The sequence below is a fragment of the Malus domestica genome, chromosome 12, assembly GCF_042453785.1.
Source record: "Malus domestica chromosome 12, GDT2T_hap1".
Lineage (NCBI taxonomy): Eukaryota > Viridiplantae > Streptophyta > Magnoliopsida > Rosales > Rosaceae > Malus > Malus domestica.
This window is the reverse complement of record NC_091672.1, coordinates 26,315,341-26,330,000: the sequence shown is the minus strand read 5'-3', so window position 1 is coordinate 26,330,000 and position 14,660 is coordinate 26,315,341. Positions and strand designations below refer to the sequence as shown.

At 39.9% G+C, this 14,660-nt stretch overlaps 1 protein-coding gene across 15 annotated transcripts; it reads left to right on the top strand.

Moving 5' to 3' along the window:
• The first annotated feature begins 9,807 nt into the window (after positions 1-9,807).
• On the top strand, positions 9,808-12,809 carry LOC103450781 (general transcription and DNA repair factor IIH subunit TFB5). 15 transcript variants are annotated; one of them, XM_029089745.2, is made up of 7 exons: positions 9,808-9,943; positions 10,295-10,360; positions 10,454-10,522; positions 11,115-11,202; positions 11,404-11,444; positions 11,832-11,894; positions 12,412-12,809. In XM_029089745.2, the coding sequence occupies exons 6-7, from the start codon at positions 11,860-11,862 to the stop codon at positions 12,587-12,589; spliced, it is 213 nt and encodes a 70-aa protein (XP_028945578.1). In that variant the 5' UTR covers positions 9,808-9,943; positions 10,295-10,360; positions 10,454-10,522; positions 11,115-11,202; positions 11,404-11,444; positions 11,832-11,859; the 3' UTR covers positions 12,590-12,809. The 15 variants fall into 15 exon arrangements, with proteins under 15 accessions (XP_028945578.1, XP_028945579.1, XP_070665083.1 ...); XM_029089743.2 differs by having other exon boundaries at positions 9,818-10,195; positions 10,315-10,360; XM_008390162.4 differs by having other exon boundaries at positions 9,818-10,195.
• Positions 12,810-14,660: the final 1,851 nt, after the last annotated feature.

Here is a 14,660-nt window from a genome sequence, read left to right as displayed (position 1 = left end):
GCCTTCTTTGCACATGTCCAAACCACCGTAACCGATTTTCTCTCCTCTTTCCTTCAATTTCGGCTACTCCTACTTTACCTCGGATATCCTCATTCCTAATCTTATCCTTTCTCGTGTGCCCACACATCCAACGAAGCATCCTCATCTTCACTACACCTACGTGTTGATGCTTCACCGCCCTACATTCTGTGCCATACAGCATCGCCGACCTTATTGCCATCCTATAAAATTTTCCCTTGAGCTTCAGTGGCCTACGACAGTCACACAACACGCCGGATGCACTCTTCCACTTCATCCATCCAGCTTGTATTCTATGGGCGAGATCTCCATTAAATTCTCCGTTCTTTTGCAAGATAGATCCTAGGTAACGAAAACGGTCGCTCTTTGGTATTTCCTGATCTCCGATCCTCACCCCTAACTCATTTTGGCCTCCGTTTGCACTGAACTTGCACTCCATATATTCTGTCTTTGATTGGCTTAGGCGAAGACATTTAGATTCCAACACTTCTCTCCAAAGGTTAAGCTTCGTGTTTACCCCTTCCTGCGTTTCATCTATCAACACTATATCATTTGCGAAAAGCATACACCAAAGAATATCATCTTAAATATGTCATGTTAACTCATCCATTACCAATGCAAAAAGGTAAGGAGTTACGGATTGTTGATGCACAAAAGGAGTGAGGACTTTGGTACAACAGAAAGTATTAAGTTTGTGATCTTCGCTAGATTGCTCCGGTCATTAGTGTGGATAAGTATGTAAATGGATAGAGACATGAAGCAAACACAAGATGTACGTGGTTCACCCAGATTGGCTACGTCCACGGAGTAGAGGAGTTCTCATTAATTGTAAAGGGTTTACACAGTACATAGGTTCAACTCTCCTTTAGTGAGTATAAGTGAATGATTTAGTACAAATGACATTAGGAAATATTGTGGGAGAATGATCTCGTAATCACGAAACTTTAAGTACCGAAGTGTGGTATCGTCTTCACTTGCCTTATCTGTCTCATAGGTAGATGTGGCATCTTCTTTGGAAGTATTCTTCCTCCCTCCAGGGGTGGTATCTTTAACTGGTGGAGATGCACAAGGTAATGTATCAATTTCACTTGACGCTTACTTGGAGTTTTAGGCTTGGTCAAGTGTGATACAAACCATGTAATAGAAGTCCCCCAAATCGCCGAGCTAGGGGATCTGCTGAAAGAGGTGACAGACAAGGTAAGCAATCAGGGCTCCAAGCAATCAGTCCCAGATCAGAAGTTTGATTTTGAGTTCCGGCTGATTGTTATCCTTCTTCTTATCTTGCAGGCAGCATGAAGGATAAAGAGAAGAAAAGGAGAAAAGGTGATATAAGATACTTTTGCTTTTGAAGAAGTAACTTTCCACAGACTTATTCTTGAACTGGGTTGGAGGGTTTTCTGGTTTCTGCCAGAGTATAAGGCCGACTGAAGAATTTGAGGGTCAAAACAAGTCCATCAAATCTAGAGTACGTTCGACCCTGCTGATATGGGATACTTTTGTTGTTGACAAAGTAGTGGATGTATCGGCACGTGTTCTGTTGCGCTTGTCTCCACATGCTTCCTTGTATCCTTCTCACTTGCCTTATTTATTCCTCAGGCAGATGTGGTATCTTCTCGGGAAGCATAAGATGTTGAAGATGAGTACTCGAGAGCAATGCCAGGTAAGTAATCAGGTAAGGGGTTCCAAGCAGTCAGTTCCGGACTAGAAACTTGATTCCAAGTGCTGACTGATTGCTCTCTTTCTCCTTGTCTTGCAGGTAAGAACAAGGCCAAAGGAAAAGACAGGGAAAAAACATGATATGAGATACTCTTGCTTTTAACCCTGATGATATGAGATATTCTTGCTCTGGTGTAGCTTGTTTGTAGAGGTATTCTCGGGGGGAAAGAAAGCTGAGTATTTCGAGAGGCTTCGTTGGGAGTGCCCTCTCCGATATGAGGAAGGGTTGAGCATTTTTGCAGGTCTGCCTATCCGTTGAGGATGAAGGTCGACATATATAGGAGTCTCCCTAACAACAAAGAGTAATGCTATTCCTTTACCCTACTTGGTCATAGCACGGTAGTGGGAGCTACCAGCTTCACGTGTTTTAACTCTGTCAGAGCACTTTGAAAAAGTGGTCTGTGGTATTTGGAAATCTGATATTATGTGTGAAGATTACAAACAAGCTTTATCCAAGGAGATCTCGCTCTCGAAGTTGAGAAAGCGATGTGAGGATTACAGACAAGCTTTATCTAAGGGGCTCTCGAAGTTGAGAAAGCGGTGCCTCTTCGGTTTTCGAACAAGCAATCCTGTCGGGGATCTGTCTTTCGAGATTCGGAGAACGGTGCCTCTTCGATTTTTGAGAAAGCAATCCTGCTAGGAGTTTGGCTCTCGAGATTTGGAGAGCGGTGTCTCGTCGCTTTTTGAGAAAGTAATCATGTTGGGAGTCTGGCTCTCGAGATTCGGAGGGCAGTGCCTCTTCGATCTTGAAGCAAGTAATCTTGTTGGGAGTGTTTTCTCGAATATGAGTAAGGTTAGGCCTGTTTGCTAGTCTACCTTGCCACGGAGCATAGAGGTTGACACACATGGACTTTCCAATTATCCAGCAGTGGTCCTATTCATTTACCATTGTGGATAATAATATGGTAGCTAGACCTTCAAAATTTATGCGTCTAAACTTTGTTAGTGTTGTTTCTTTGCTATTCTTTTACCCTTCTTAGTCATAGCGATGTAATGGGAGTTGCAAGCTTCATGTGTCTAAACTTTGTCAGAGATTTTTGGCAAAGTTATCTATGGTACCCGTGAGCTGATGTTGCGTGTGGAAAGTGGATGATTGAACAATAACATTCACGTGCTTTCTACTTCACCAGAAATCTTCGACAGAATGCCCGTAATTTCCGCAAAGTTGAGTGTGCATGTGACAGGTGCTGACAAGGCTGAAAAAACAGGTGCCTCTTCGATTTCTGAGATTGGCCCTTGTGGTTTCTGAGCAGCCCAGCTTTTGAGAAAATAAGTGCCTCTTCGATTTCTGCGATCGACCTTCGTGGTCTTTGAGCAGCCCAGCTTTTGAGAAAGCAAACGCCTCTTCGATTCATGAGATCGGCCCTCGTGGTCTCTGAGCAGCCTAGCTTTGGGGAAAGCAAATGCCTTTTTGATTTCTGAGCAGGCGCCTCTTCGATTTCTGAAGCTCCATCGAGTGTAGATTTTTATAGAGGCTGGTATTAAGTTCCAAAGCACACTTGAATTTCCACCAGTAGAAGCTCCCTTCTTGCATTTCTAAGATCTTGATTTGTCCGACCTCTTCTCTTTTCAACACATTTGAAAATGTCTGGCCCCTCCAACCGTCGTTTTGACTTGAACCTTGTTGAAGAGGCAGCCACGCCTTCTTCAAACAACATATGGCGCCCATCCTTCTTATCCCCTACTGGTCCTCTTATATTTGGAGATTCCGTGATGAAGAATGATATGACCGCTGCAGTGGTGGCCAGGAACCTTCTCACTCCCAAAGATAACAGGCTATTTTCCAAACGGTCTGATGAGTTGGCTGTTAAGGATTCTCTGGCTCTCAGTGTTCAGTGTGCAGGTTTTGTGTCTACTATGGCCCAACGCCTATTTGCTCGAACTCGCCAAGTTGAATCATTGGCGGCTGAAGTGATGAGTCTCAAACAAGAGATTAGAGAGCTCAAGCATGAGAATAAACAGTTGCATATGCTCGCACATGACTATGCTACAAACATGAAGAGGAAGCTTGACCAGATGAAGGAATCTGATGGTCAGATTTTACATGATCATCAGAGGTTTGTGGGTTTGTTCCAAAGGCATTTATTGCCTTCGTCTTCTGGGGCTGTACCGCGTAATGAAGCTCCAAATGATCAACCTTGGATGCCTCCTCCTTCTAGGGTGTTGTCCAGTACTGAGGCTCCGAATAATCCCCCTCCGGTGCCTTCTCTTTCTGGGGCTCTACTGACTGCTGGGACTTCTCCTAAGCAACCTTTGTCAAGGCTCCCTCTTGTTTGTTTATTTTAACTCATGTATATGTACATATTTGTAACTTATGGGAGATATCAATAAATAAGCTTTGTTTCATTTCAACGTATTGTGTTAAATACACCAAAGCCTTATTCACTAAGTTCTTTGAATTTTTCTTTTGTTGAAGCTTGTATATTGAAGCTTTGTGAGTAGAGCATGTAGGTTGAGGTAGTGTTCCCTTAATTTCCCGAGTGGGGAAAACTCCTCGATTGGAGACTTGAAAAATCCAAGTCACTGAGTGGGGTCGGCTATATGAATCTTAGAACGCCATTGTGCTCGATCTTGTGTCATGTCCTCCGTTAAATCCAAGTACTCTAAGACTTTTCTTAGAGTCTCTTCCAAAGTTTTCCTAGGTCTTCCTCTACCCCTTCGGCCCTGAACCTCTGTCCCGTAGTCGCATTTTCTAACCGAAGCATCAGTAGGCCTTCTTTGCACATGTCCAAACCACCATAACCGATTTTCTCTCGGCTTTCCTTCAATTTCGGCTACTCCTACTTTACCTCGTATATCCTCATTCCTAATCTTATCCTTTCTCGTGTGCCCACACATCCAACGAAGCATCCTCATCTCCACTACACCCATTTTGTGTACGTGTTGATGCTTCACCGCCCAACATTCTGTGCCATACAGCATCGCCGGCCTTATTGCCGTCTTATAAAATTTTCCCTTAAGCTTCAGTGGCATACGACGATCACACAACACGCCGGATGCACTCTTCCACTTCATCCATCCAGCTTGTATTCTATGGTTGAGGTTTCCATCTAATTCTTCGTTTTTTTTGCAAGATAGATCCTAGGTAGCGAAAACGGTCGCTCTTTGGTATTTCCTGATCTCCGATCCTCACCCCTAACTCATTTTGGCCTCCATTTGCACTGAACTTGCATTCCATATATTCTATCTTTGATCGGCTTAGGCGAAGACCTTTAGATTCCAACACTTCTCTCCAAAGGTTAAGCTTCGCATTTACCCCTTCCTGAGTTTCATCTATCAACACTATATCGTCTGCGAAAAGCATACACCAAGGAATATCATCTTGAATATGTCATGTTAACTCATCCATTACCAACGTAAAAAGGTAAGGACTTAAGGATGAGCCTTGATGTAATCCTACAGTTATGGGGAAGCTTTCGGTTTGTCCTTCATGAGTTCTTACGACAGTCTTTGCTCCTTCATACATATCCTTTATAGCTTGGATATATGCTACTCGTACTCCTATATTCTCTAAAATTCTCCAAAGAATGTCTCTTGGGACCATATCATACGCTTTTTCCAAATATATAAAGACCATGTGTAAATCCTTTTTTCCATCTCTATATCTTTCCATCAATCTTCGTAAGAGATAGATTGCCTTCATGGTTGAGCGCCCTGGCATGAACCCGAATTGGTTGTCTGAAACCCGTGTCTCTTGCCTCAATCTATGCTCAATGACTCTCTCCCAGAGCTTCATTGTATGACTCATTAGCTTAATACCCCTATAGTTAATGCAATTTTGTACGTCGCCCTTATTCTTGTAAATAGGCACCAAAGTGCTCTTTCGCCACTCGTTTGGCATCTTCTTCGTTTTCAAAATCCTATTGAAAAGGTCAGTGAACCATACTATACCTGTCTCTCCCAAGGCTTTCCACACTTCAATCGGAATATCGTCTGGGCCCATTGCTTTTCTATGCTTCATCTTCTTCAAAGCTACAACCACTTCTTCCTTCCTGATTCGACGATAAAATGAGTAGTTTCTACACTCTTCTGAGTTACTCAACTCCCCTAAAGAAGTACTCCTTTCATATCCTTCATTGAAAAGATTATGAAAATAACCTATCCATCTGTCTTTGATTGCGTTCTCTGTAGCAAGAACCTTTCCATCCTCATCCTTGATGCACCTTACTTGGTTTAGGTCTCTTGTCTTCTTTTCCCTTGCTCTAGCTAGTTTATAGATATCCAACTCTCATTCTTTGGTATTTAGTCGCTTATACATATCGTCATAAGCCGCTAACTTAGCTTCTCTCACAGCTTTCTTCGCCTCTTGCTTCGCTCTTCTATACCTTTCACCATTTTCATCGGTCCTATCCTTGTACAAGGCTTTACAACATTCCTTCTTAGCCTTCACCTTTGTTTGTACCTCTTCATTCCACCACCAAGATTCCTTTTGGTGCGGAGCAAAGCCCTTGGACTCTCCTAATACCTCTTTTGCTACTTTTCGGATACAGCTAGCCATGGAATCCCACCTTTGGCTAGCTTCCCCCTCTCTATCCCACACACACTGAGTGATTACTTTCTCTTTGAAAATGACTTGTTTTTCTCCTTTTAGATTCCACCATCTAGTCATTGGACATTTCCAAGTCTTGTTCTTTTTTCTCACTCTTTTGATATGTACATCCATCACCAACAAGCGATGTTGATTAGCCAAGCTCTCCCCCGGTATAACTTTGCAATCCTTACAAGTTATACGATCCCATTTCCTCATTAGAAGAAAATCTATTTGTGTTTTTGACGACCTACTCTTGTAGGTGATCACATGTTCTTCTCTCTTCTTAAAGAAGGTGTTGGCTAAGAAGAGATCATATGCCATTGCAAAATCCAAGATAGCTTCCCCATCCTCGTTTCTCTCCCCAAAACCATGGCCACCATGAAAACCTCCATAGTTGCCTGTCTCCCTGCCCACGTGTCCATTTAAATCTCCTCCTATAAATAACTTCTCCGTCTGAGCAATTCCTTGCACCAAGTCTCCAAGGTCTTCCCAAAATTTCTCCTTCGAACTCGTATCTAACCCTACTTGAGGTGCGTACGCACTAATCACATTGATGAGTTCTTGTCCTATTACAATTTTGATTGCCATGATTCTATCTCATACTCTCTTGACATCTACAACATCTTGTGTCAAGGTCTTGTCCACAATGACGCCAACACCGTTTCTCGTTCTATTTGTGCCCGAATACCAAAGCTTAAACCCTGAGTTTTCTAGATCATTTGCCTTAAGACCAACCCACTTAGTTTCTTGTAGGCACATAATATTTATCCTTCTTCTCACCATAACTTCCACTACTTCCATAGATTTTCCCGTTAAGGTTCCTATATTCCACGTTTCTAAACGCATTCAACTCTCTTGAACTCTACCCTTCTGTCCTAGCTTCTTCACCATCCCCCATCTAATAGGATCAAAGTACTTCTTTTGTGTGTCCTGTGTAAAGTTGATAGGAGCATATGCTCCCAAACAACTTTGAGTGGAGTCGTTCAAAAAGAAGTTTCTATGGCCCCCTTGCTCATTTAACACTGCATCCGGGTGCCGATGAAGATACAGCGACCCTTGCTCACTTATCACTGTGCTCGGGCCACACAGCGCGCCGCTTACGGGTGACGTCCTAGCTTTAGCGCGATTTAGTTCTGGATTCATTGTCATAAGGATTCGACGTAACTGTGGAGTGCCGGCTGTCGACTACCTGACGCCCTCCCCCTCTTCCTTTATCCGAGCTTGGGACAGACAATGTAAGATAAACTTACACAGGCGGAGTTTTCAGACACGTATATACCAAAGAAATTTGTTACAATACATTCACATTCACAAAGCAAATAATCATTTGACTAAACATAACTAACAAATCTGTACCCATGATCTCTATCCAACCACACGGTTCACCTCATCACTTGTTCTCTACTGCCCTGTAACTAACAAAAACTATTTTACCTAACTAATAGAGGATAACTATACACGCATTTAACCAACCAATGATCATTGATTAAAGGGGCACGACGACAGCAAAGTTGCAACAAATTGAGGAAAAATGTTCAATCAAACCATTGGATAACATTTTCTCAGGAACCCAAAAAAACTCACAAACTCAAAACCACAAAAATCCAATCTAAAACATCGAATCACATACTCATATGCAAAAAAGATAAACTAATATATCCAAAACGAAATAAAAAGATTAAGAATAAGCAAGAAAATAAAAAAACTCATCGGAAAAGGTAGGAAGCACCAACGAAAAAATTCCCAACAAAGGCGATACAGAACACTCCATCTTTGATGAGTAAAAAAACCCTCTGTTTTCGCGATAACCCTATCGCACAACAACGATTTCAACCTTTTTTTTCAGCAAAAGTTAAAAACCGCGACCCAAAAATGAAATTTATAGGAATCCAATCCTTTCCAACTATAAAAAAAAACACACTGGCTATTCACTTGGGCAAAAAAAAAGATGGAAAAATCAGAAACGGCAAAAGAGCAAGCTTTGAGACAAAGAAAAGCAAGCCAAAAGTAGGGAAGATAAGCGAGACAACCAAAGAAAACCCTAAAGAAGAACCAACGAAATCAAAGCAGGAGACAATAAACAATAAATTTTAAACAGTGCATTACCAGTTGAATCAGAGGAAAAAACTGAAAACCCATACCGTCCCATACATCCCTCTGTCATTCTCTCCTCACTGACCCGGTGTACTAACCCATTAATTAATCCCAAACCCGAATCCTCCGCCGCCATTGCTCGACAACAAATCATAAATCTCCTCATGGTAAATCTCCAAAACAGTGACCTGCACAAACGACCCAACCGCCGTGCCACCATCGTCTTCTCCGTCCCCAAGAATATCTTTCAGCGACCTGTTACAAAAATGAAGGGAAGGTTTGTGTGGTTTTGGGAAGCAAGAGGCGATGTTATTGTAGAAGTGGGCTCAGTTTTGGGGTTCTGGTTGCTAGGGTTTGAGAAAGGGGAAAATGAAGGTCAAATGGGTGTGTTTCTGTCTCTCTCCCCCATCCCTCTCAATCTCTCAATCAGCGACACCAACCCTTGATTTGAGGAGAAAAAATCAACCCTAACCCCACTTTTTGGCAGCCTCACTCCCTTCTCTCCCTTCTCTTCCCTGCCATCCCACGCCTCTCTCCCTGAAATCCTTCCACAAATCCGTGAGTTCTGTCTGAAGCACAGCCACGCACAATGGTAGAAATGTAAATAATGCAAAATCCATAGCCTATTTTAGAATAGACTGGCAAAATCGTAAATATATCAAAATCTGTTCAGAGTCAAAATTACCCTCCCAGCTTTTGATAATTACCCTCCCAACCAGCGCCATTTGGCTGGTATTGTTGTAAATAGCCTGAAATCGAGTGGCAACCAATTGACTGTAGCTAAGCTACAGTCAATTCATTCCTCAATTTTAGAATAGATAATAGGAAAAAAATGGAATTTAAAAAAAATATGAAATAAATTTTCTGAAATAGAAGTTATAGGAAAAAAATGGAATTTAAAAAATATATATTGAAGGAGATATTGAAGAAGGAAATATTGCAAATGAAGTGAATAATTGAAAGAACTTCACCATATTTATAGAAGAAAAGAAATGTTTAAATAAAAAACAATAAAAAAACCCAACGGCTAGCTGCAATAGCTAGCCGTTATATTCAAAAAAATTTCAAACTATTAGTGTCAGTTATAACCGACACTTATAGTAAATAAAAAACAAATTTGCCTATGAATACCTATTACTGTCGGTTATAACCGACATCAATATGAAACTATAAAAAAAAAACGAGCCCTTTGAAATTCTGTAGGGCCCTCCCAAATTCCCGAGCCCTCTGCCCTGGCCTTCGGTTGGAGATGGTTTTAGGGCTATTTTCGGCCCTCTGGACCTTTCGGTTGGAGATGACCTTACTTCTTTGGTATATATATTATACATATACTAAAACCCAACAGAAAAAATCACTGTTCATTAACAGTGTTTTCCCATTTCCATCCCTGCTTCGTTTTTGTTATTTCAACTTTGCCCTTCCTTCCTATATCTCGACCCAGCTTTTCTCTAGATGCTTCCCACCGTTTCAGACTCTAAACCCACCTTTTCGATTCCTGCTCTCACCGCCTCCCTCCTCGCCTCACTCTTCTCTACACCAAGCCGCTCGATTTAGGAAGGGCTTCACCATTTCTCTTCAATCGAGGTCTCTATTTCTGGATTTTCTTTTGCTTTCGCCTATTCTCTCTCGCATATCTCCATTTGCTTTGTTTCTGGCCGTCCTTTTTTCTCCGCTTTAGCTTCTGTTTTCTTCATCGTGTTGCTTCGTTGTTCAAAACGCGGACCATTTTTCGTAGTTGTTCTTCGATTAGAGGTTACAGTTGTTAATTTCTCTGCCTTTTTGGTTCGATTCCAATAATTTTTTGGGTTTTTGGTTCTTTGAATCCGGGTTTTCCAAGTAAGTTTTACATGTATATTACCGCACGGGGTTTCGATTTCCATGTTTTTTTGGATTTTTTTTTTGTTAATATCTCATGGCTTTGCTTTTTGATTTCAGAAATTTTGTGCCTATCTTAGGTTCGCTTCGAACTTGGTTGCGACCGATCTAATCCGGCGTTTCCAGGTGAGTTTTGCATGTTTATCAGCTTATATGGTTTCGATCTTTTGTTTTTCGTTGGATAGTTGTTGTGTGTGTCTGATGCGTTTTGTTTTCCAGATTCGGGAAACAGTCCCTTTCAGATTTTTGGATTTTCGATTCTGATTCTTGGAACTCTCTATGCTAAAGGTATATAAATGTATTATTTGTTTTTTCCTTTGTTTTCTTTGCGGCTGAATTTTTTTTTTGTTTTTTTGGTTTTGTTTTGGTGATTTGGGACTTTTTTTGTGCGTCTTTGGGTTGTTAATTGGTGATGCATATTTTCTTGCTGATTTTTGTGCTAGCAATTTTATTTAAATCCATAGCTTCTTCTATTTATTTGATTTGCTGTGATGGTTATGCTTGATTCATAAGATTTGAGGTTGTGGTGATAACATTGGAAGAGTGATATCTACGTTATTTTGGATTTGTAAAAGTTTTTTGTTAAAGTGATGGATAAAATTTCATATGTAGTGTAGGGTCAAGTTTAATAATCATTAATGCGACTTGGTATATGTTTGGTAGAAACGCTATCAAATTGTAGATACACAGTTTGTTGGTCCAGGAGGGGGTTGGAAAATTTTTTCAGTATGTTTTTTATGGTACCTGCCTACTCCTTAATTAATTTGATATGAATTGATTTGGAAAATGTAGGAAAATGTCCATTTGCATTCCATTTCCTGTTTAATTTTTACACAATCTGGGATATTATCTCATTCTTTTATTTGGGATTTTGATGCAGGTTTGGATTGAATTAATCAGGTGCCTCCACTTACAAGAAGGCAAATAGGAATTGAATTGAAACAATCAGGGGCCTCCGTTTGATGCAGGTTAGTTTTCTAATAAATTGAATTGTGTTGCTTTGGAATTGAATTTGGTGAATTTTGACTTGGATTGTGAATTGAATTGAATCTGGTGAATTTGGATAGTGAATTGAATGTTGAATTGAGTTGGATTATTGGAATTGGATATGTTGAATTGATTTGGATATGAATTGTGTTGTGATATATTATTGTGCATTGTTAGTATAGACGGAGACGTACAAAATCTCCGACCACCTCTGCAACAAAAGGTATGCCAATCTTCACCTTCAAAATTCGAGCTTGTTTCCTGCTGAATGCTTGCCGATCTTGTTTATCAATCCATTTTTTAGCTTCAATGTGTTTGGGGACTTTGGGGTTCCGCGAAGGATCTTTGAATATTTTTTTCCTTTTTGTGGAATTGGGTTTGCTACTTTGGCTCATAAACTGATGGTTTAATTGCATATTTACGCCTTTTCGGTATGATGTGTTTACAAACAAATTTATATTTTAGATTTGATATTCTATCGTAAAATAATAATTCAGGCAATGTATTGTGGATTTAATCTTTTAATTATGTACTTATGGTAATTATACCATGTTAAGAGTTAGTATAATCCAAGTATTTTCTAATATCTTGGCTTTTGTTTGTGTTGCAGTTAAGAATCTTGAGGCTTCTGATGCAAGATGGTGAACGCTGTTAAAGGACTGTTCATCTCTTGGTAAGATACTTGTACCAATTTTGTATTGCGCTTTTATTAACTTTGCAGAATTTAGCGTGGTTAATAGGTTGTGGTTCCTCCTCTCCTTCATATATTTAGAAATCTACTTCAATGCATATAATGACAAGTTTAAAATCTTGTCTTGCTTAAAAATTATCTTGTCATTGGGTTGGCAGTTCTCTTTCTCTTTTGGGTCTTAGGTTTGACTTGTTTTCTATTGGTAGCTACAACGGAGTGCCCGGTCATCACTGAGTCACAATAGTGTTTTTGATTTGAAAGTGAGCACTTGGATTTAAAGCTCCTGACTTGTGTACATTCTATGATGATACAAAACGCAATCCACAAAAAGATTTTGATTTATCCAGTGAAGTGATTTCTGTGGAGTTTGTATCTTTAGGCTTTTATCACCTGTTAATCCTGCTGTTTGGTTCATCCTAAAAGAATAGTTTTAGTTGCGTATTGACCATGTCATGCTCTCTTCCCTGTTTCTGAAAGCATTTGTGCTTCTCCTGTGCAGTGACATACCTATGGCGCAATTCATCATCAATTACGACAATTCACTGCCAGCTTCACAGAGGTTCATAATACATGTCTTGGATAGCACTCACCTTTTTGTGCAGCCCCATGCTGCCGAGATGATAAGAAGCGCCATTGCAGAATTTAGAGACCAGAATTCATATGAGAAGCCGACTTGAATAATTTGGAGACCAAATGTTTGAATCATATCATGGCTTACAAGCTTTACTCCAGCACTTTGTCGACTGAAGCTCTTAGTTAATAGGAATCCCAGCTCCCTCTAAGAGAAATTATATTACCTTGTAGTCGGCAGACATGGAAGTTTGAATGATACCATGCTTTGTATTAAATGTAGTGAACCGTGTTTCGATTGCGATAATAAAATTTTGGTTGATCCTCTGTTTGCTGATCTTTAGCAATTGCTAGCTGTTGTTCAGCCACATGTAGCATCTAAAATGGGCAGAAATTCTCTTTAACGTATTTTTTTTTGTTCATAAGTGAACGGTTGAGATTTGACTAAATGAGATTTAGTTAAATCTCAACCGCACGTTTTTGCCATTTCAGCTCCTACAATGGGTGGAAGTAAAGCACAATGTGGGTGCGCCTTTACTTAGCAATTGCTTGTTCTGGTTCAGCCATAGAGTATGGGCCATACAACATCTAAAATGATTGGGGAACCTAAAGCTTGTAGCACCAAGGAACTATTACCTAGCTGTTCATTGTCGCAACTCGTTGCAATAGATGACTTTCCTAATTCTTGAATTGAAAAGTGGGCAAACGTTGAATTTAAACTAAAAGGAAGGAAAATAAAACTTAGGTGTTGTGGAACCATGATTTTTCAGAGTCTAAGTAAAGCGGATCAGAATATGTATACCTCAGAAGTCTGACCATGTTGGTCTTTAGTAACGCAATTAATTATTTGCATTTTTAAATGTTAAATGTACCCATATTTAAATATTTAGAAAAAGAAAAAAATCCGATGAGATTTCGCACAACTAAAAATTAAAGTAAAAAAAAATTAAAAGTCCATATTTGGTGTTAATGGTATTGTTCCTTTGAAGAGTCATAATACAAATAGTTTGGTACTTGAAGAAAAAGAATTCAGCTACTTATATTATAGCACTTAATACATCGAAACGTATTCCTAGCACACTAAAAAAGTCTCCTTCCTTACAAGGATAAGACAATTCAAGAGGTCCAAATTGTGGGTTAATACATGTCGTAATACAAATAGTTAAGTACTTGAAAAAAAAAATTCAGCCACTTATATTATGGCACTTGATACATTGAGACGTATTCCCGCACACTGAAAAATTTCTCCTTCCTTACAAGGATAAGACATTTCAAGAGGTCCAAATTGTGGATTGATACATGTCATAATACAAATAGTTAGGTACTTGAAGAAAAAAAAAATCAACTACTTATATTACAACACTTGATACACCGAGACGTAATCCGGCACCCTAAAAAAATATCTTTCCTTACAAGGTAAGACAATTCAAGAGGTTCAAATTGTGGTTAAGAAAATTCAAGAGGTCTAAATTGTGGATTAATACATGGTGACATGAGGACCCATCCGAATTCTGGATTTATGTACGACCTCACATGGAACTTGTAGCTGTACACAGCTCGGATTCTTCATCGAGAGATGCCAACTTGTTTGAGTGACTCGTTTGGTGCTTAGGACTAGATTGAAAAACTCGTTTAATTTTAAGGCATATTGATGGTCGAGGTGATCGAATTTTCATTTTTCAAGGGTTCAAACATGAAGGAAAATTATCACTTTCAATCCCTACAAAAGTGAATTGGATTGGATACCTCAAAATGTTCAAGGCATGTGGCATGTAGCTGTCAATGATTTTTTGTTTTGAAAAGATTAGATGGAATTAGTTGTGAACAAAATTTACCACTTCAAATCCTACCATTTTGAGGAAACTTGCCCTTTCTACAAAATCGAATTGGATTGGATGCCTCATAAGATTCAAGTTGTGTTCAATGTCGATGTGAATGATTTTTCGTTTTGAGAAGATTCGAAGGGATTACATGAAGCAAACTTCTCGCTTCTAATACTGCCACTTTTGTTGGTATTGAAAGCATTGTTCTAAAAATCTCCGCCTAGCGCCGCCTAGACCCCGCCTAGACGCTAGACGGCTGGTCACCGCCCCGATTAATGCCTAGGCGTTTGAAAATTAATAAAAGACGCCTAGACCAGTTGAGGCGCCTGCCTAGCCCGCCCAGACCCGCCTAGAT